Below are 23453 nucleotides of genomic sequence, written 5' to 3'. Positions count from 1 at the left end.
AAGGGATAAGCTGTAAAATCTGTTTGCTGGAAATGTATAGATTATTCATTAGCTGTTTATTCAACTCGTGTAAAGGCTTCACAGGCACGATCAGTCTCTGCATTCTGTAAATCACAAAGACTCCACAAGATAAATGATACAAAATTATTTTCTCAGTGAAATCAGCCAATGGATTTCTTGCTATTCACTGCTGAAATAAACACAAATATTTGTATATTCACAAGCAACTTTCAGGCATTGATATCCTGTTGTATATTTTGCTGTTCAGTGGTTGAGCTATTCTTGAGTCTAATCTGCCTGGTACTAATTAAAAATAAATAAGGCAAATAAAATGCTCTGACAGAAGCTTAACTACAGTAAGTTAATGCATCTGCACACCACCTACTTAGAAGGTGCTTATGTGGAAGTATATATGCTTGGTTTTCTACCTCTCGTATTATGGTTTGTGGTGTAGGATGAAAGGCAATGGTATGCATTTGCTTCTTTTAAGCCTAGTAAACTGATTAACTAAGAAATGATCTTTGCTGCAGAGGTATTATTTAAAGTTGGTTGTTTTCTGTTTTCCATCTCTGTGTTCTTACCTGCATTTGTAGTGGCTTTTCCCTTCTTGCTGCACTGTTTTCCACTCAGTTTACTATCAAGCATATTCAATTTTTGTAGTTAATCTTTGTACACATATTTCTCAAAAATTCTACTTAATATTTCCCCATTTTTAAAACATTGACTAGAGCCTCTAAGCTCTATCATTGACCCATGGTCTAGGATTTCCCTGACCTTTCTCCTCTCTGTCCTTCCCTGACTTTCTTTCCCTTACATTTCAGTGTGTGTTCCTCTACACTTGCTCTCTATTTATTTTTTTCCCTCATGCCTATTTTCTTTCTGTCATTTAATTTTCCACTCCTTCCCCCTCTTATATATTTTGATATCTATGGCCCTTCTACTGTTTTCTTCTTCTCCCTGTACATCTTGCCCTTCATTCAGGCTTCTCGTTTTGAGCTGAGAATTGGAATCTATGTGTCCCTGTGGAGAGAACTCACTATAGCAGCCTGCCCACTCTCCTTCAAAGTCCTGTGTTTGGGTCACACAAGCTTGTGCACTGAAGATTACTCCTTCAGAATTTTGCTACCACATCAGGAGTGAAACTGTTGAACTGAGATAGCTGTATTTTGAGAATTGCATGAGAGCCTGGGGGAATTATATTTGTCCTATGCTGTATGAGTTAATCTGTGGTAACTGCAGAGTATGTTAAGTCCATGCTTTGTACATCAGCTACTCAATGCACTGTAGCAGATAACCAGCAGTAATGGGCTGCTGGAGGCTGTAGCTTTTATCTTCCTTCTCTGTTTTGCTCTCAGCCCTGTGCTGTAGTCTCCTTTTTCAGGTTATAGTATGAGATATGCAAGTGAGACTTCAGCACCAGGCTGCAGAATTAAAGACATGGGAGGAAAGGAGTCGTGTCTGTCCTCAGAACACTGTGGATTAGTGACCATTCCATAAAGCTGAGCTGATGCTGAAATTTATTGGATGACAAGAGTCATGTTTATGGTGGTCTGCACACCACTATGACATCCTGTTTAACATAAGAATTAAAAAATGAAGGCCAAAGCTGTGCATCTGTCTGTCTATCCCACAATATGCACATCACACTGCACAGCTGTGAAGATGTTCTCAGCTGTGATCACAGTCAGTGGTTTCTGCTTGTTTTGCTTATAACCAACCTTGCTATTCTTACAGGACATGGTATCTGCTCATGTGGCCAATGCATTTGCCAGGATGGGTGGTTTGGAAAGCTGTGCCAGCATTCAAGGAAGTGCAACATGACAGAGGACGAGAGCAGAAGCCTCTGTGAGTCAATGAGTGGCATATTATGCTCAGGGAAAGGTAAGAACTGGCAGCAGCTGCGCGCTACCCCATGTCAGTGCCCTGACAGAGGGAAATGATCATGTTCTGGAAGGAAAATGTTTGTGGCAGTGGGGTGTTATTTAGTAACTTTTTCTTTCAAAGGCACCTGCTATTAAAAGGCTGTTGTATTTGTCTCTGTAATGCACTTAACATCCTCTTTGTCCAGCACGCACCACAGCTGCATGTGTTGAGCAATGTTGCTCTCCTATGCAATTTGTTAGCAGCATATAATTTCCTGCATGTGTTTAGCTGATGGTGCGCACTGAACAGCTGGACACTGTGAGCTAATCCTTGGTGCTCCATCCAGTTTGAGGGACAGGAGCATTATCTGCAAGTAACACTGCAGTGGGCAAGATGGCAAATGCAGTGTCTCAGACAACAGTAACTGGAGGTGAGTGGTTAACATTAACATTTTGGATACTTAACCCCTCATGAGCACCAAAGGAAAGGTAGGTATCTGCAGTCCCCATGACAGAATCCAACAGACTCTCATTTACTAACTTATATTCAGCTTCAGTCTAGCTAAAAAAAAAAAAATTGCCACAGGGAGGAATAACATTTAGAAAATCTTGATAATTATTTGAAATTGTTCTCTAATGTTCTTACCTTGCAGTCTTTTAGGCTGGGAAATTGCATTACTGGAAAGAGGGCTTCTTAGCTCCTCCATAGTGCAAACTGCCTACAGTTTAATCTGTCTGAAAGAGAAGAGACCAAAAAAAAAAAAAAAAGGGTGATAGAACTGACTGGAGGCTAGAATGCACTCATTCCAGACTAGATGTGACAATGTCTCTGTTCATACATTCCTTGCATAGACAGAGAAGAAACCTTCCAGCAGGAAAAAAAAAAACATTTAGCCTTCTACATCAGGCAGATTTCCAGTTGTCCCTTTGGTAACTTTTATTTCAGTGCAAAAGAAATTCAGATGGAGTTTCCAGCCAGGTATTATCACCTATCATAATTCTTCCCCACTGCACCGTTTTATTTTGTTATTTTTCCAAATGTCATAGTAAATGAAGCAGTTGTATTGGTTCTCTCTTGTTTCCTGTTTCACCTTTAAATTAGTGAATATGTAAGAGGATGCTAAGTTATTTGAAGAAATGGACTTATTCTGTTTTTTTGCAGAACTTCCCTTAGTCTTGCTCTCCCTGTTATTTTTTTGTTTAATATGAATTGTGAAGGTGGGACATTGTGCTTAAAGTCAATGAAATGCACTTTACAGCATTCTAAATATAGATGAGCATGAAAAACCACCTTGAATTGTAAAAGATTTGTATTATCTGTTACCTTTTTTTTGAAGTATGGCTGAGAACTGCTTATTTATTCCAGGTGGTAGCTCTTGCTCTGAGAACAATTAGCTTTGAGTACTGTATCAAGACTACAATTTACTTTGAGGGTTTGGGAGCAGATAATCTGGCAAGAATGTGCAGAAACATCAAGGCTGGTTTTTTTCAGTCCATTTTGGTTTTTTTTCTCCTCTATTGGCTATGCAGACCAGAGGGTGGTTTGAGATATGGTCACTGATGTGGACTGGAACAGCCTGAAAATTGCCCTACCTTGTAACCAGACATTTAAAAAATATCTTTGGTCTCCAAGAAGGTCAACAACATCCTCACCTGTATCAGGAATAGTGTGGCCAGCAGGAGTAGAGAAGTGACCATGCCCCTGTACTCAACACTGGTGAGGCTGCACCAGATTGGAGGAGACCTCCAACATCATCCAGGCCAACCTAGCACCCAGCCCTATCCAGTCAACTAGACCATGGCACTAAGTGCCCTCATCGAGGCTTTTCTTGAACACCCCCTGGGATGGTGACTCCACCACCTCCCTGGGCAGCCATTCCAATGCCAATCACTCTCTCTGTGAACAACTTCTCCTAACTTTCAGCCTATGCTTCCCCCAGCACAACTTGAGACTGTGTCCCCTTGTTCTATTGCTGGTTGTCTGGAAGAAGAGACCAACCCCCACCTGGCTACAGCCTCCCTTCAGGTAATTGTGGACAGCAATGAGATCCCCTCCCTGAGCCTCCTCTTCTCCAGGCTAAACACCCCCAGCTCCCTCCGCCTCTCCTCATAGGGTTTGTGTTCCAGGCTCCTCACCAGCTTTGTTGCCCTTCTCTAGACAGGTATCCAGTATGTGCCCCTCACTACAAGAAGGGCATTGAGTTGCTGGAGCATGTCCAGAGTCAGGCAACAAAGCTGGCAAAGTGTCTAGAGAATGAGTCTTACGGAGGAGTGTCCGAGGGAGCTGGGATTGTTTAGTCTGGAGAAGAGAAAGTGGATGGAAGACCTTACTGCTCTCTACAACTACCTATGAGCAGGCGCTATAATTGATTAAGGGAGTTTCAGTATTTTGGAGTTATCAGACCCTAAGGAGTCCTGGTTTTCAGCAGATAACTGCTAAGACTTTCAGAGGATTGCACTCCCATAACAAAAGTGAATATGGACATCCACGTTCCTGAGCTGTAGAAAAGTCTTGGCTCACTGATTATGCCACCTGTAGCAAAACCTCTTCCCAAGGAAAACAGCGACACCCGCCTGGCTGCTGCCTCTCTGACAGTAAATGTAGGGCTGCAGATGGCTACTGTAACAGTGGAGGACACAGGCTAGGTAATGAGCCAAATTCCATCCAAGAGGATCTGGCTGAGATCCCAGGGAACACCCTGCAACTCATTAGACTCATTTAAATTAAGCTAAGGAGTCTCCCAGAGCAGCGTGTTCTGCTCAGAGAACAGACTTGATATGTTCATTCTTTCTAACAGATTTTACATCATGGAGCCTGATCTTTCTTGGCTGACTTGGTGTTAAATTTGCTGCATCTTCTGCAGAATACTTTTAAACACTGTGGGCATCTGTCAGGAGCGGTATCAGTGCTTGCTTATGCAGAATTGCTTTGGGTTTCTTACGATGTCATGCTCTTAAGAACTGCTTACATTTCATTGACATTCTCCTACTATTAATCACTGTTTTCAGCTGTCAGTACCTGGTAGTTGGTATAAACAGAGGCATTTGGTTTCAATTACCTTCAGGTATGTCTTTGCATAGCTGTTACACAGCAACCATGTAAATATGCATGCTGTCCTCCGCTGCCTCTTTGTACCGTGGCATTTGTTATGCTTGTGGGGACCACGGCTATTTTCTGTGGCCATGGCTCAGTAAACAACACTCAGAACTCCTGGCCTGGATGAGAAAGAGTCTGGCCAGCAAGGCCTTGGAGGTGATCGTCCCTCTGTATTCAGTGCTGTTGAGACTGCACTTTGAGTACTGTGCTCAGTTTTAGGCACTGCAGCGCAGGAAGAGCATCAAGGCCCTGGAGCTGGTACAGAGAAGAGCTACTAAGCTGGTGAAAGGCCTGTAGAACAAGTCCTGTGAGGGGCGGCTGAGGGAACTGGGACTGTATAGCCTACAAAAAAAGGAGGCTGAGGGGAGACCTTGTTGCTCTCTGCAGCTCCCCGAATGAAAGGAGTTTGTAGAGTGGCAGGCACTGGTCTCTTCTCACAAGCAACTAATGATAGAATGAGTGGGAGCGACCTCAAGCTGTGCCAAGGGAAGTTTAGACTGAACATTAGGATTTTTTTTTCACAGAAAGGGTTGTCAGGCACTGGAACAGGCTGCCCAGGGAGGTGATTGAGTTGCCATCTCTGGACATACTTAAAAGCCATATCGAACTGGTGCCTGGCGACATGGTGTTGTGGCAGACTTAGTGGAGTGGGCAAATGACTGGACTTGATGATCTCAGAGGTCCTTTCCAGCTTGGATGATTCTGTGATTTCCTAGTGGCATTACTAGTTGCAGAAAACCTTTTCTCACACCCTTGTCAGGCTTCCTGACACCCGATTGCCTGGCAGCAACTGTCTCTTCCCAGGATTCAGTCATGAACCTTCTACAGAAGTTCCTCTCTGAGTATCTCTTAAATGGAGATGTCAGGAGCTACCCCCATTCTTGCTGGGTTACAGCACTGTCTAAATGTCAGCATGAAGTCCCTCTTTCACCTATGGGAGTGTGATGTGACATCCCTGAAGAGGAGAGTAGCTTATCCTGACATGGAGCAATGGGATGCTCTGCAGGAATGAGCAAATTGCTGAACTGCTGTTATGTGCACAAACTTTTACTGACTAAGGGCAAATAGCAATTCCATGGGAGGTGGAGCCTCTTCATTTGTGGTGATGAGGATTTTAGGGGTCTGAATGCCAGTCTTAAGCACTGCTAGTCTTTTGTAGACTCATGCCTGAAAGCTTCAGATGAAGAGGACCATATTCTTCGATTGCCTGGGACAATTTGGCAATTTCCAGTCGACCCTTACCACAGGCAACTAGGAAGAGTAGTCTTGATTATAGTTCTTGGAAACAAACAAACAAAGGCTTCAAAATGTGTGTCCTGATGAAGTGAAATAGCTGAATTAAAGTATTTGCATTTGCAATGCCTCACTAGAAGAATCCCTTCATTCAAAAAGCTTTAAGCTTGGTTAATTTCTTTTATATAACAGCTACTGTGGCAACAACTTTGTGTATCTGCACGTGTGTGTGTCCGTGCACGTGTATATCTGAGGATGTTCTCTAGCCTAAAAATGCCAATGCCCTTCGACTGCAAGTAATAATTTTTGTGATTTCAGGTTCCTGCCATTGTGGAAAGTGCATCTGCTCACCACAGGAGTGGTATGTTTCGGGTGATTTCTGTGAATGCGATGACCGAGACTGTGACAAACATGACGGTCTCATTTGCACAGGTGCAGTACAGGCTGACACTTCCTTGCTCTAAGAACCAAAAAAGGGGTTGATGAGATTTATGATAGACAAAGGCCAGCTTCATCTTTCTCCTCTGATGGAGGAAGTTCTTTCAAAGCTGGTGTGATTGTTTCTTCGTACAGCATAACAACCAACTTAAGGTTTCAAAACAACAGTTGAAAGCCTGAGTATGAATTTAAAGAAGCCAGTTACGAAATCCATCAACAATTTTCACTGTAATACAGGACAAGTGACTGCTTTTTGGCAAAGCCAGTACAGTGTCAACATTGCGATCGTGGTAGTTCTTTAACTTTTGTGCTCTTGTTGGACTTTCTATGTGTATAATGCATGTAAGTCATAGATAAAAATTCACTTTGCTGATGATTGGGAGGTAAGAGGCACAGCTATGTGCATTAACAGAGCTTCTCAATAAGCAGATGATAGTGGGAGGCTGAAGTACCTGACAGTGTTTCTTATGAGGTGATGGTTAGTGATTAAAGCAGCTTCACCTAAACATTGAGAGTTCAGGTGGCAGATGCAGCTAGAAATGGGCAGGCTGCCAACAAACCTTCATATCAAACCTAGTGACAAGAAGCAATATGGGAATTGCTAAATTAACTCACTGCCTGCTTCCCATTACAAATCTTAATTTTAGAAAATCTTTGCTGAGCAATTATTTGATGTGGAGGAAGTCTGTGAGCCGATTAGAGTGAGAGTAGGAGGGCTGACACTAGTAAATTTTGTCCTCCAGCTAGACTTAATTAGCAAGGGCCCTTTTCTGGGGGCAAATATCCAGTACAGAGGTGAGTGGACCCTCAACTTCAACTGGAGTAGCTATTCACAGCTCTTCATAAAGTCAGTGGAAAGAGTTTGTTTTGGAAACCCAGCTTGTGGAGGTCTCAAGTTGAGCATCCAGAAGCCATGGCAAACGTTGAAATAAAATTAAAACGAGGGTCACAGCACTAAATGCTGCAAATCAGGGCAAACATATTTTTCATCTACTAGAGAGATTGAGGCATTATTTATTTATATTGCACTTTGGAGAATTCAGGTTTAAAGTTTTCCGTGGTCAAAGTGATGCTTTTAGACCTATTTTCTTTTAAACTTTTTATGCTGTTTCCTTTCCATGTAACAGTTGAAAGCAGTCTTGATTTTCCCTGCACCTTGAGGTACAGTGTGAACACTGAGCCTCAACAGTTGGGTACCAGTGGTGGTGACAATTACAAGAGTTGCAATTCTGCTGATGGAATTATTGAGAGACTGCTATTAATGCTTTCTTAATGGAGGTTTGGGGTGCCTTCTTAATGCAATGCTACAGTAATTGCTTCCTTCGAATTGAAGGGGGGGGGTGAGGGGAAAGATGTGTGTGGGAACAATAAAGGAACAATGCAACTACTTCAGCATGGCTTTTTACTTCCCATAAAACACATTTTAATGTAGTACATTTCAATTATGATAATTGCCCTTTATTCATTCTGTTCTAGGCAATGGTATTTGTAGCTGTGGCAACTGTGAGTGCTGGGAAGGATGGAATGGCAATGCTTGTGAAATCTGGCTGGGAAGAGAATATCCTTAACAAAGGACACCAATAACTAAGGGGTTTTCTTTCTTTTTTTCCCTCTTTTTCCTGTGGTTTTTGTTTTGTGTGTGTGTTTTGTTGGTTTTTTTTTTTTTTTTTAAGGCTGCTAGAACATTTAATTTCAGAAGTATTCAGTGTGTAGATGTGGGTGTGCATTCATACGCATGTACATAGGTCTAAACCCTCTAGAACTCCTTTGAAGGCCTGCTCCTTAATGAAATGCATGGCAAAAATAAAAGAGAAAAATGTAAAATGCCTTGATAGTAGGACAGTCCAAGCTCTAAAAGGTAAAGTCTTAAAATACTGACCCTCTGGAGCTTCTCCAGAGTACTTCTGTAAATCCAGGACTGCACTCATAACACCTATCTCTTAAGCAACTACAAAAGCATTTTTTAACATTATTTGCTTGGCTGCCACATCAGCATGCAACAGTATTCCTGTAGAAGAGTAGAACTAGATGAATGTTTGTCAAGTAATTAATTTCACAGGACCACAGGATGTTAGGGGTTGGAAGGGACCTATGGAGATCATCAAATACACACACACCCCCCTGCCAGAGCAGGACCATAATCTAGTACAGGTCACACAGGAATGCATCCAGACAGGTCTTTAAAGTCTCCAGAGAAGGAGACTCCACAGTCTCTCCATGGAGCTTGATCCAGTGCTCTGTGATCCTTACAGTAAAGAAGTTCTTCCTCATGTTGAGGTGGACCTTCCTGTGCTGTAGCTTATATCCATATTATATTTTATTATTATATTTTGTGGCATTTGACAAATACATTGTTTGGCCCTTTCTGTATTTCTAACAATCTTAATCAGACATCAGTTCATAATTTGAGAGCTGCTGTTAAGAAGCTTGTTAAAATATGCATGATTCTTCATTTGGTCAAAGAGCTGTATTTGTGTAACTGAGGTCCAATTATCTGACAACCAAAGACCCAAAATGTTTGAACAGAGCTGTTGTTCACAAGACAGCTGCTTAAGTGTCTGTGGTTAATGTGTCAGTAAGCTGGTTAGCCAGTCTTCATACTGCAATACTTTCAACGTATAGGGGTATAAAACCCTCAACTAATAAAGATACAAATGTATGCTTAGCTATCCGATGTAGCCTGCAATTCATACACGCTTCTATCATACTGTTCTATGTAGGTACAGTTGCCCAGTCCTCTTAAAATTAAAGCAAATGAAAATTTGTTATACCAACAACTTTAAGGGTGACAGCTCTGTGTGCTATTAGAAATCACTGTCTGGAACAGATTGCACTGTCACACATGGTATCCATTCAATTTAACTGCTTTTACAGGCCAGGGGAGACTGAAGGTCAACTGGCTTGAAAAATCAGCTTTGCTACGCAGCAGCCTGGTCCCAGCCAAAGCTATTCAGACAAGGGCAATAAAGGAACTAAGTTTTTAATGGAGTAAATACAAACAAAGCAGTGGTATGAACAAAAATTTTATTTTTAATTTTCCAATGGTGAAATGCTGCTCAGTGTGAAATTCACATTGAGTTATGAATAATGCACAACTATTGGGACTTCCCTAACTTATTTACATATGAGTCTGTTGGTTTTTTGTTGGTTTTTTTTTTTTTCCCCCATGTGGTAGTTTTGTGGTTTTTGCTTTTTTTAATACATATAGATTTGGCAGCCCTTGAGTTCTCTAGAGCAAAAAAAAAAAACACCCAAACCCAAACCCCAAAACAAAACAAAAAAACAACAAGCAAACAAACAAAAACCCAAGGAAAAAAAAATATATATCTATTAGTTTCAAAAGTGTTTGCATTTGGTGAAACCATGATTGAGCAAGAAATTGCTTAAGTGGTTGGAGAACATGTCTTTTGAATACCAAACTGTCACATAGTGGGTTTAGGTGCCAAGGTCCTGATTTCTGAAGAGACACATGATCCAGGTTTTTGAAGAGGTACATGTTTCATAAATAAGGGAAATTACCTATCAACCAAAAAAAAAAAGGAAAAGCTATTTCCATTATTAGTCTAGAAATCAGTTTTCTTTTAGAAAGGACAGTTTTGAACTAGGAAAATACAATGGTAGATAACATGTAATAGAGATAAAAGAATGAATTCATTTAATCAGTTATACCATTCCCCCTTCCCATGTAGTAGCTTGCTTTTTCTCTTACTCATTTTCCCCCCTTAACCCTGATTCTCTCTTTCTAAAAATGAAGCTTGTGAAACCCATGTTCTCAGGGAGCATAATCACCAAACATCCATGCATAACTTTTACAGAAGTTATGCAGATAAATCATGAGACATACATCCCAAAGCTGCTAGAGTTCTAAAATGTATTGATACAGTATAAACAATCTTCAGAGTAAAATTAATCTTGACATTTTGTATTTTAGACTTATAACCCTTAAACTCTGCAGAACTTAACAGGAATCTTTCTCTGAGTTTTCAACATTCTATCAGCCCTGGTGTTCACAAAGCATAGACTGTTGATTTCATTTATATGTAGGAGTACCACTGGCCTGAATCATCACGTGGCTTATGCACATATACACTTGGCTGCTGAATCAGAGTGGAAACAATGAATGACAGAAAGTCTTCCCTCTTTTCCTTCCAACTCTCTTCAGTACTTCAACAGAAAGCATTAGACAATCAAAACTATTATCTAGCTTCAGTAGATGCTTTTCCTTTGTTTCATGCCATGATAAGCAGATCTATCTATGCTTTAGATCAGCTGCGGTCTTAGGGTACTCATATTCATGGAAGAACTTTTTTAGAGGGTTGCAATGTCAGGTTTGATGTATTTTATGTTGTGATTTGGCCTTAAAAAAAAAAAAAATCTGGTTTCTAATTAGAATCTTTAAAAAAAAAATCAGCTTCCAGCTTTTGACTACTACATTTGGGCTATTACACAGTCACAGCATTTCAAAAAGTTTTATCCAAGTTGTTTGTTAAGGTACAGCTGGAAGAGTTATTTAGAGTAGTCTAAGACAGCTACTGTCAGTGGTTCATTAAAATGTAAATTATCAAAGTGGTGCTATTAACTAAGACTATTAAAAATGTAATGTATACATAAATTCCTTTCCCATTTTTATTGTTCCTTATAGTGGTGCTTGAAGGTTCCTCCCCTGCTCTTCATGCTCCTGACTGGTGATGTAACACCCAAAAAAATTTGTGTTGTGGCTCACTTCCTCACTAGCAAAATGAGATCAGAAGGAATTCCACATTTGTGAAAATAATAGCTGTATTAATAAACTGTAAGTTTACACCTCATTCCCTGTGACAGGAATTCCAGATACTGTAGAACTGGGAAGAGAAGTAAGGCAATGAAACATAATGCTTGATTCTTCGTAACTGGTGACTGCAAGAACTTGCCTCCAGGCCTGTGTCTAGCAGTTCTAGGTGGCAAAACCAAATAGGATAAACAGGGATTTCATACTGCCTAGATGGAACAAAAGATACTACAGCCTGGCTTTCTCTTTATCAGAGAAAGAGCACAATCCACAAGTGTGTCAAACGTTTTCACAATGGACTCACAGGATTATGCCCACTGTATATACCATACAGTAGTACCACCTGTAAAACAACTGTGGATTGATTGGCTTTCATATATTATTAACCTGCTTGTCATCTTTCTTTCCATGGCCATGCTTTCTTTTTGAAACACACAGATCAATGTTTCCTCATGTACCTGCTCTGGTATTTCTGATGTACTGCCCTTGCTTCTCTGGAGAATGACAGCTTGCTTTCTAGCTAAATGATACCGAGATGAAGAAAGATAAATGGAATTATTTCTGTGTCTATGTAATAGAAAAGGAGTTCTATTACAGCTAGAAAAATAACACATGGCATTTGCATTGGTCAGCACAAAACTCCCCTGTTATTGGACATTTCAAAGTGCATTGCACAGAATGAGTTCATCTAAAGGGGCATTTAAGCCAATGTCTTTAGTCTAATTTTAATTGCATTTCCATTGGAATCGAGATAAGTAATGTCTTCTTTATACCAATGAACAGATCAGCAAGGCCCACATTTAATGCTTGGACCAAACTGTTTTCACAGCTAACTGCGCAGTGGTTTCAAACCAAGAGGAAAAAGCTGCCTTCTATATATAAAATGTCAGGGGTCTTACTGTTGTTTCCAATGCATACCATGGTCAAAGTGAACTGCTTTATATTTGGGGTGGAGGAGGGGATTTGTTACGAACTAACCTGACTCTAAGAAGTTTATGAAAATGACAGCATATCAAAGAAGTCATTTAGGAGTGGCCAGAAGCCCCAGCAACTGAAACAAAAGCTCTTTTATGTCTACTACAAAGCACGTAAAAGCTATAGACACCTTTCTGTAGGCTCTATCATGTGAGCAATTTCATATGGATTCGTGTGTATTTATAAAAGTTCTGAAGTGCAGCAGAATGGTGCTGTGTTGAAGTGGTTCATATCTACTCGAAACTGTCTTCCCCAAACTGTGCAGATGTGCCTGATTTTGCCAAATAGAACTGTAGCTGAAATACAGATTTTATAAAACTGAAAGAGATCATGACTATGTGCAGTGTTACCTATGAAATGGTAAGGTGAGGTTGGTTTGCTGTGCAAACAGTCTCAGAGAGATTAGATCCAACCCAGAAGAACAAAATACAAAGCAAGCATGCAAAAGATCTGGAACGCTGCAGATTCACAGACGGCTGGACATGTCAGTACAAAAAACCCCAGTCTGTAAATACAAATTGATTCCATCAGGTTTACTATACAGTACTTTAGTAGTAACAGACAGTTGAAAATAGCTTTCACTTATCAGCAAAATTAATTTTCGAGGGAAGAAAATGGTGAAGTCTCATCCTGGAGAACAGCAAGAGAGGTATTATATTAAGGAGCTAAAATTTTCTTTGGCATGGTAAAAAGGGGAGAACTGAGTTTGCCAACCTATTTACATGAAGTTTCACCATCCTGTGGCCAGTGCAATGATGTTTTGCACAGTCTACTTCTTACCTAAATGTTTTTTTGTTCTTTATATGCCTTCATATAAAGGTTTATTCATCATGTTGAATCTGTGTATACAACAAATAAGAATAAACACAAACCGTACAATGCAGACAAACTCTTTGCATATAGGTATGTAGATTTAGTAATACAGACCAACAGCTCTTTGAGAGACACGTCCTACTACATGCACTTTGTCCTTGCTATCCTCTTCCCATGCAACAGATGAGACAAGAGACAAAACTAAAGGGAGGAAACGAAGCAAAGACCCCTTTGCTGTGTTTAAACAGGCTGTAGAAGAAAAAGTATTTTCAGGACATCTATTCACTGGATTAAACACACACATGGATTTAGCACATAGAAACAAACCAGAAACAACAACAACCCAAAGAAAAAAAAGCTGTATTTTCAGTATGTATTAACTGCTTAGGAAGAAAAAAAGTCTTGCCTTAATTATAGCCCCCCACCTCCCCAGCTGGTTTGGAGATCATAATTACTCAGGATCAAAAGTTTAATGTTGAAAACAATACTTCAGTAGCATCAGGCCATCAAGCCAAACCTCCTTGCATGGCTCAGCCAGGTTTCCAGTCCTGTCTCTCCCCAGGCTCTTACACTGGAAGAGTAAGAAGATGGCTGAATGGGGCTCATGAACTCTTGGGAAAGCCGGGTGAGAGAGAAGGAGAATGTAGCCTTCAGCTGTATGATGTTACTCCAATTATTGCGAAGTGCTCTACTTATCATTGTAGGAAAAGTCTGGGGCCTCCTTTGGGACCCAGCGGATGCAGGGCAAGTCCCCAGCTCACTATGTGAGTTGCTTTGGTTTTGGCTTGTTGTTTTGTTTGTTGTTTTTTTTCCTCAGGGATGGTGCACAAATCCCACTGGACCAGATGGGATGAGAAGGGTGCACCAAAGTTTTTAATGCAGTGTAATTTTCCCCACGCACACGTATTTAGTGCGCGCAGGAAAGGGCACAGTCTAAGTCAAAGTTTCTTTGCGTCTTTATCACAGTATTAAAGTACAATTGTATTTTTTTCTCTATATGGATAGTGGGCTTCATGCTTAACTCATTCCTTCCCTAGAAAGACCCAACAGAGTTTGCTGTTCTCATATTGCCTATGGAAAAAAGGAAGTCTGGCCTACCAAAAAACAACCCTATCTAGAATTTAGCAGCTTTACAGTAGCCTCCTTGCAGAGTATACTACGTGTTGCTTATGAAAACAGAACACGCTTGAAAACTAGCATGAAGAGTCCACTCAGACTGAATCGGTTGTTCAGGTGAGCAGAGAGAGATTCTGAAACAACCAGCAGTATCTGTTAGGGACTTCAGTACAATGACGTGATAAAAGAAACTGTCGAAAGACAATGCTAAAAAAGGAGTGGATTGCCTTTTTTTTTTCTTCTTTTTTTTTTTTGGTTGTTGTTTTGTTTTTCTTTTGATGTGTGTCTTAAAGTATCACCTAAGAGCAAGAGGCCAAGTGAGCTAAGTTACCACATGGTTTTCCAGGCTAAAGTACGGTTTGGTCCTTGTTGCCCTTTCTGAGAAACAAATACCTTCTTCAGCGTACAGAGAGTAGCCAGTACTCTTCTGGAAGCCTGTTTGACTTTAGTGTGCAACACTTCAGTGGCACCTCTGTGGCACTTTCTAAATTCTCCTTCTCCCTCGCCCTGCACCGTCGCTTTTACTTGTTTGTGAGTGACAAACTCAAAGGTTTGATGTTGTTTCTGGTAACGTGAGCCAAGGCTTCAGTTTCATCATGTTTTCGTTTCCTTCCAGGCTCATGTAGGAGAAAGTACAGTATACAGAGATCAAGGCAAGGCACCTTCAATCTAGCAATTTGGTGGGCATATCATCCTAGGAAGCTCAGTGAAGGTTTGTACTGTGAGATACATAGGACCGGACATTGCATGCTTACCTAAAAAATAAAAATGAAGTCTCGTAATATGTCCAGTTTTAAAACTTTTAAAACACCAGAAATATTAAACTATAATTTGTAACTATCTTTTGCATTGGTGCTGCAAAAAAGAACACAACAACATCCTTGCCCATGCTTTGCTAAGTAGGTGTGGGACTCAGCCAATAAAATAACAATGGCGTTAAGTTCAGTTCCTTAAAAACAGGAAAGGATTATATCTGAAATGAATTTAGGTAGCGCAATTCTGGTTAGGCTTATTTGTTGTTTGTTTTAATTGGTGGTGGTTGTTTTCAAATAATGAAGATTTAGTAGATGAAAAATGAGCCTTAATTCAGGCCTACAAGGCCTACAAAATTCTTTGGACCCACTTTCCCAAAAATGAGTGGGTCTTGCTCGCTGGGCAAGGCAAATGTTACCATTACCAGTAAGCCTGTGACATGTATAAAACACACACACAAAAAGAAACTACAGGGGATGCCAAACACTCGTTTCAGAAAACTTCCAGTTGGTCGTGTTTGACACTCTTCCCTCCGCTATAATGCCAACCTCAGAAGCACAGTATCTGTTACTAAAGAGTATTCACATATAGTCAATATTGTAAGCCAGAGACAACAATCGTATTCTTTATAGATATAATTTGTAATAAGAGATTTTTGAAGGCTTCCTGATTCCCTGATTACTTTCAAAACTAAGCCACCGTCAACACTTAAGTTATAGAGAAACACAGTCCCTGCAAAAAGTCACACACAGTGGAGCGAGCAGCCTTATAAAAAAGGGAAGAAGAGAAATCCATAATAGCACAGGTTTACAGCATCTAACTAGAAATTACTTGATTATTTGTGTGCTACAAAATAGAACTTAAACACATGGATTTTGCTGAAACTGGACTCAAAAAGGGATTATGGGCAATTGTCAGCAGGCAAGGTATCAAGTGTACTTGTGAAGTATGTCATTCACATGAAGTGTCACAGTCACAGAAAAGATATTAAAAAGGCATTCCAATATCTGGTAGGGCATTCCATGGTCTGAGTTTAGCTGGTTCATCCAGGTGTCTTCTTGTTGTGGGTGGAGCTACACGTTGAGATTTATCCACTTGCAACAACTCAGTTCAGAAACGGCAACGGGCAAGCCTGTGACTTGCTGCAACCTGATCCACAGACACTGCAGAGGGGAAGTCTGGCAAGGATAAATCACTCAACTGTACTCGGGACTCAGTAAGTCACAACACCTGTGAGGATCTGGCTATGTCGTCTTACTCTTGTTAACTGGTTTGCCGCCATTCATTATTGCAGATGCACTTGTGCTTTTACTTGGAGTTACCCCAGCCTTTGGCACTGTTTCTCCAATATCATGCAAAGATGGTTCTCGATACATGGCAACTGAGGGGAGAAAAGAGAAGAGGAGAGACATACATATACATCCTTTAAGTAAATATTCTGCAAGTCTTTAGAAGTAAAATATAATGAGCTAAGACATATGGTGGTCAACAAGTAGGATCATACAATACAGTTGCCTAGCCTTAGGTGTTTGTTTTTACTCCTATGTTGAAAGACTAAGCTAAGGTCCAGTTTTACAAAATTATTTGTATACCTGTTTCAAAAATCTGAAAATCTTGGCCAGAAGCACTTCAGGTGTGTACTGAAGAGATATCCAGCACAGCACTGCAGAGAGTACACAAGTGATTGGGGATTTTTTTCTTTCCACCTTTCCAAAAAATGTCTGCAGTAGCCACTGATCTCTGCTGAATGTAGAAGGGTAGAAAATTCCAGTTCTATTTTTTGAGTTCTTAGAGGAATTCCAAGTTTGCCCCTGGGCTTCAGTTCCTATCTAATAATAATTATAAATCCTTTGAGGAAAATACTTGTGCCCAATTACACAGTTCTAGCATTAAAGCTGCCTCAGTGATTAATGCTCTTGGCTAATTCAATTTCATTTTCCATGACACTGAGTCAGGTAATATTTCCACTTATACCTAACTTCAGTAGCATTTACTTATATCAGAGCCATGTTAAAGGAGATGTCAAAGCAGTCAAAGGAGTCAATCACCACACTAGGATTTTGAAACTGGCTGTGTGCTGCAACAGAGAGCACAATACCTTCATCCCTTGGCTGATTAGAGTAGGAGGTTGAAGCATCAAAGTACTGACCTTGATCTTCGATGATGTGAAGTTTCGTAATAAATATGAAGGGCCCCATAGCATCATTAACTAATCAAATACTTGCTCTAGTATTTCCAATGGCACAATCAAAATCTTTCTGTGGCTTCTGAAAGTCTGAAATGAGTCTCTTCTAGAGTACATAAGGATGGTTATGATCTATGTGTCTTCAGAGTGCCCCCCTAACTGCATTTAGAACACTTGCTGATTGATTAATAGAGCTTGATGGAATAAAACTGTGGCCTATAAAAACCATTAAGTTGAATAACATGAGATGGAACTACAAAGTAAAGAGCTATAGAGCAGAGCTGTCATATTTGATGACTCTGATGGGCAACATAAAGCAAGTTCTTTCTAAGCCCTGTCTAAGCTATTCTGATAGAATCTGACCAGGCATTAATAAAAAAGTTAACTTCTTTCCTAGTCCATATGAATTGATTAAAAATGCACTGCCTATCCTGCTCTATAACTCTTGTAATTTAATATAATGGGATTGACATAAAATACCAACAATGTTGGGAGCTAATGAAAATACCGTAAGCTTTTGGAAGATGAGGAAAGCACGAAGACACATGGGTTCAAATCCGAAGTGAAAACATAGGATTATTCAGATTCTTTATGGTGAAACTCTGAAACATTTAACAAACTGATCCTTTAATCAAAATTGCTAAGTTAAAAAGTTAAAACAAACAGGACTGCTAGCTAAAGCATTACTCAGATATGGGATTTTTCAGATGTTAACTAATGAGAAAACGTTCAGAATGACTAAGGCTATGTGCAGCAATAAAATCAGTCAGAGGTGCAAAAAGCAGCATAGGTTCATGAAGGCCTGCAGGATACGCAGGACAACTCAAAAGTTCCAAGATACAGATGAATGCATTTTTCAGGGAATGTGTGAAACCATTTTAGTGTGCAAGGTTAGCATGACTTGTATTTCCTTCTGTCTTGGTATAAAGGCCAATTTATCTAAGTTATCTGCATTACATCCATTGACCAAGTAACACAGTATGAACTAATTTATAAGGCATTCTGGACTTTTGTGTTTTATATTAGACAGCTTTGACTACCAAATGCTGACATTTCATCCATTCCCTTTGTAGCTTCCAAGCACCCTACAACAGCCATTATTTCATACAGCTTAATGGAAGGATTATTTTCTCACTGCAAGACTCACAACAGCTTTTGTCCCTGTCGAATGAATATTTTAAAAACAGCACAATGCACTTGCAAAAAGATTCATTTCCTTGTGAAATGACCTCCTCATCCCTGGAAAAAATGTTTTTATATATGCCCTTTCTAGCACCACTATGCCAAAGCACAAAACGTCTCCTGGGGACTGTCATTTGGAATGGACCCTGTGAGGGACACACACATTTGCAATGGTACTGGGGAAACCATTCCCTCTTACTGTTGCGCGATGCATAGGAGGATCTGCCAGCAATGTACTGTGTCTTACCTTCCAATGGCTTGGGTAGAAAATGAGCTGCTGGTTTTGTTTTCTTCACTCTGTTTCCTTTCATGACCTGCCCTTCTTTGTTCAGCCCCAAGAACCAGGCCCTCCCGGACTCCTGTTGTCTGTAGAGCATGGATGAGTAGATTACATAATAATTTTCGAAAACAGACTCCTTGAATTTGCACTCTGGTGTAAAAAGTTCCTGCGGGAAGAAAAGCAAATGTTAAATGATATCTCTAAAGTGCACCTTCTGTTTTGTTTAACTTAGATATACCTCTTGATCAGTTTAATATATGACTTATTATAAGGTTCTACTCTGAGACAAAGAGGTCTATCTTCCTGTAGAAGACCTCCGGGTGAAGTTATTTCCGCTCCCATGGATGCTGTTTTCCTGTGCAACAGGGATGAGATTATTTTTGAAGTAGAGAGAAAGCTACAGAGGCATAAGCCCACTATTCCCCCCCCCACTTTTAGAAATCACCCAGACTAGACTCAGCCAGCTCTGGAAATATGAATGAAGCTTCTATTTACAGCTGGCACAATATACAAGCAGATGTTTACAGTATATGCAGTTATATACAGAGATATACAAGGTAAAAGGTAATACAGAAACACAACTCCCCTCCCAGAAACCTGAGTCCTCAGGAGGGGCTCTCAACCACCCCTTCACCTTCCCCTTACCCCTCTCAACCTTACCCCAGTCCCAAGAAAGAATGGAGGTTCGGCCAGAGGGTGAGGAAGCAAAGTGAGTTAGTCCAAAATGGAGGGTGAGGTTAGAGAGGAAGATGCAGCTCAAACAGCAGCCCCAGTGAGAGTAGTTATCTATGTTTTTATTTCTTGTTCCTATACATCTCAGCAAGCCTATGAGTGAAGTAGACATCACCACTGTTTCCCTTTCACAGCCTGTAATCTAGTTCTTCTCACCAAAACATTCTAGCCTGCCTCAAACTAGCACAATGCATAATTACTGTGCTTACTTTTCTGACAGGACATCCTTGTAAAGATCAAGAAAGTGAACTGTTAGTGAGAAAGCAGTTGTTCTGCTTTAACCTACTAAACACCACAAACTTCCTCCACGGTTTAAAACAACTCACATTTGATGCTTAAAAAATGCTGCTACCAATATATCAGAATATGTATGGAGTCCACATGGCCCGAAACACCAGAGGAAAAAGCTGTTGTGATGTGCAAAGCTCTGTACAAGGAAAATTATTTCCTACTGACATCCTCAGGATTCATCCCTGAACACAGAATGTTTTACAGAAGTCACACAGCAGCTGTCCTAAACACTTTACTAAGGTTAACCTAAGCACAAGCTTCTGTAGCCCAGTAGCCAAATAATAATGACTATTGTATATTTTTAGTAACACAAGTGATGGTAACAAAATGAAAGAGTGCGACAGAATTTACCAAAAATCCCTGCAGAAAACCACAGCAAGTTACTAAGGGAATAAAATTACAGTTAAAATATCATGAGAAAATTGGATGCTGTGTGAATGTGATTTTTCTGTCTTTGCACCCATCTACTGAAACTTGTGGAAGATATGAAAAGAGGAGGAGGTAGATGTGGAAGAGTGGATGGTAGCTTGCTAAGCTTTCAGAGCACAAAGTTCTCTGCCCTAAATCTTCTATTTCTTTCAGTTATCTTTCACAAGAAGGGAAAAACTCAGGAAATGTCACGTATTTTCACTTCTCCACTCACAGTAGATTTCTCTTTTTTGCTCCTGGCCCCATGCAGCACTGATTTAGCACTCAGGAGGAAACATGTTTTCAGGGTCTCTATGCCATCCTCAGCTGCTTGTATATTGCAAGATTTTCACAGCTGTTTCTGTCATGGATTTCCTTTCTGGAAATAAAAGTCCTTAAAGACACACTTCCCCCTACCAGAAGGCACAGAGGAAGTACTTTTCTGAATCTGCACTAAATCTCACCTAGTGCACAACCAAAATCTCCCTCCTAAGTTTTGTGGTACACGGTATTTGTATTGCTGCAGCTTCAGTTACTACCGGTAAGCAAAGCTGTCTTCAACTACTATTAACTTTCTCCACTATGGAGCATCTTTTAACCTCAAACAAAAAGCAACAGTGTATTTTATCCAGCAATGGGCTCAAAGCAGTTACTGCAGCCATGGGGAAATGAACCAGGTTGTTTTGTTTGCATGGGCAAGTACACTTAGTGTCTATATACCACATTCCTTTACAGAATGCACCGAATGTTCTCTATGTGTGCCATGGTCATCTTGTCACACTACCACTTTTTTATCAGCTGTGTGCACAGCTGTGGATACATGTATACACACAGGCAGAAATGGAAATACAGTCTACTCTAGAGGCACTGAGAATTAATGACAGGGAATACCTTAACTGCACCCTCCCCTTTGCCACAGAGTAAGACATCTGTTGTTTGTGTTACTCTCCTTTCTCCTCCACTGATTTAGAATCGCAGTCGGGCTCAAGGAGACTCAAAATAAAACCAGAAGGCTGGGTAGCATGCTAGAGGGAATGCCTGTTAGAGCCTAGCAGAAGCATTTACATGTGAGTCATGTTTTTTGACTTGAAACAGCAGATGCTAATCAGGAAATGCCTACACAGTTCTCTTTATTACCTGCTTCACTGCAAATGCTACCCGCTGTGTTCCTTGCTAAGTTTTACTTCCTTGTGAAGCCCAATTACCATAAACACTGCTTCTTAGCCAATACTCAAGTTTTGCTACAAACAAAAGCTGTTTGCCACTCCATGCTCCTCCATACTAGAGCCGATTGGCTGCCTATAAATGTTATTTGTGTTTTCACAAACAATACCCACTATCTAGCCACTAAATAAGGTACCTTCAAATCATATTCCACCTCTTGGCTCTTTCCTCTCTGATTTCTTTGGCACCTTCAGTGCACAGCAGATGAACTGCTAGGTATTTACCTTACCATGTCAAAAAAAAAGGACAACATCAACACAATTACTTGACTACTCCTGGATGCAGACTGATAGAGTGAACAAACTGTCATCATTGCTATTTCTAAGTAGAAAGAAGAGCATAGTACTCGCCTGATGTTTTAATTTTCTTTTCCTATGAGGAACAGATGAAGCTGAATACTGTATTCTGCCCAAAAGTACTACAGCTCTCCTGCTCTAGGTGCCTGGGCAGCGTTACAGCTTTGGATAGCTTTGCACAGCTTTGCGTTCACCCTGCTGCACCAAGCAATTGCCGGGGATAAACTCTCAGCCAAAGTGTCACTTAAACTAAGTCAGGCTAATAGGTCCACCAATGTGGAGAGTATTAATGAATGAAAACTAGGTACCTGATGATAACTATGCAGTTATCAGTTTCTCTGAGGAAAGAGCTATTCAGAACTACTTCTCAAACAGGCACCTTCTCTGGGGCTCAGGTGGAAGCTCAGTATTGCTAAGTTAACGGTGACTAAAGCCTTGGCTCAGATGCCATCTTAGCTGGCTGAAGATCTCTAAGCACCTGCATTCTCTCTGGTAAAGCAGCTATGACACCTAAATTACTGTTTCTCTCTATGTACCCAGGCCAAATCTAGACCTGTCTGCCCGAGGCTCAACCCAGTAAGAAATGACTTACATGCTCACTGCATCAACACAAGAAATAAAATCCACAGACACCTCTATCCAAACCCATTGCTGGAGGGAAAGGCAGTGCAATGGCATTTTGTAAGAGAAACTCAATGCTTAGGGCATTCCCCTAGGCTACCTATCTCTATCAAATGAAAGTAACCTAAACCTGCATCTAATTGATTTCATCCCTGAAAGAATGACTTTTGGAGGTTTTGATCCCGGGATGGTCTTTACATTTTATATCAGGAAATGAATCAATGAATTCCAAAAACTAGACATGGCTTGCAAACAAGAATTTGTGCTCACAGTTTCTCTTCCAATCTCAATGCCCAGATTTAACCTCCTGTGGTCTTATATAAAACAAGATTTGCCTGCTGTCAAAGCAACACCTGAAAAATAAAGCACATGCCAGCTGCCAATTTCCAAAACCCCAGGGGGAGCTCTGAACTGCAATCTGGGTCCTACAGAAGTGAAGGATGTATTAAATTGCACCTTGCTGAGAAGAATTTTTACTTGGTATTTTTGCCAGCTTGACATGAAACTTTTGCTTGCTGTGAGTCCTTCCTGGAGACATTTTAATTCTCCTAGTTGCTGTAGGATTATTAAGTATCACAATGCACTGGCTGTGGGTTCAAACTCTCACGATCAAAACTTTCTTAGTTCTGGGGTCTCCACCAGTGTTGCCAAAATTTAGCACAATGGTATTACATAATTAGAGTGGAGCCTTAGCTCATGGAGTCATGTGGTTGTGTCACAATCCACTTTAAGAATGAGATACAAATGGAATAAGGAAAAAAGAGTCATTATCCACCCCTCAAATTTAGAAGTGCCTGAACAAAGGAGCTCAGGTTACCTGTGTTGTCAACCTGCAAACACAAAGACTGTTGGAAAATAATTCAGATGATGATGGAGAGCTGTCAAGAACAAATAATATCTTTCTGTCAATCAGAAGCTGAAGTCTGACATGATGAAATTAGACATACATGTAAATCAACAATATGGCACAATAGCTACATCTGTAGTTGAAAATCAAAATAAACTTCACTGTCCCAGCAGTCACTGATTAAATGAAAACATTTGAGTGAGTTACCAGTGTAGCTTCCAGTTGCTGGGCTTTCACAATTTAGTCTGACCAATTTGGCTATCTTTAATGAAGTTACATATACCCATTTGTAACCACTGCATTGCACTTAAAAAAAATCCCTGCAGAGCATG

The 23453-nt window shown here is 40.4% G+C and overlaps 2 protein-coding genes across 14 annotated transcripts in view; one reads left to right on the top strand and one right to left on the bottom strand.

The window, feature by feature from the left end:
- The window catches only part of ITGBL1 (integrin subunit beta like 1), a 204892-nt gene extending 196597 nt beyond the window's left edge, over positions 1-8295 (top strand). For 3 of the 4 annotated variants that reach the window (XM_064143804.1, XM_064143802.1, XM_064143805.1), the window contains exons 8-10: positions 1735-1881; positions 6511-6624; positions 8107-8295. In XM_064143804.1, the coding sequence (XP_063999874.1) occupies positions 1735-1881; positions 6511-6624; positions 8107-8198 (353 nt within the window). In that variant the 3' untranslated portion in view covers positions 8199-8295. The remainder of the gene's footprint in view (positions 1-1734; positions 1882-6510; positions 6625-8106) is intronic. The other variant, XM_064143803.1, reaches the window with a different exon arrangement.
- A 1342-nt stretch (positions 8296-9637) lies between these two features.
- FGF14 (fibroblast growth factor 14) overlaps positions 9638-23453 on the bottom strand; it is a 496088-nt gene continuing 482272 nt past the window's right edge. For all 10 annotated transcript variants that reach the window (XM_064143806.1, XM_064143809.1, XM_064143815.1 and 7 more), the window contains 2 exons: positions 18670-18868; positions 9638-16436 (listed from right to left, as the gene is read on the bottom strand). In XM_064143806.1, the coding sequence (XP_063999876.1) occupies positions 16300-16436; positions 18670-18868 (336 nt within the window). In that variant the 3' untranslated portion in view covers positions 9638-16299. The remainder of the gene's footprint in view (positions 16437-18669; positions 18869-23453) is intronic.

Source organism: Pogoniulus pusillus, chromosome 5 (genome assembly GCF_015220805.1).
Source record: "Pogoniulus pusillus isolate bPogPus1 chromosome 5, bPogPus1.pri, whole genome shotgun sequence".
In the NCBI taxonomy this organism is placed as follows: domain Eukaryota; kingdom Metazoa; phylum Chordata; class Aves; order Piciformes; family Lybiidae; genus Pogoniulus; species Pogoniulus pusillus.
This window is presented reverse-complemented; position numbering and strand designations above follow the sequence as displayed.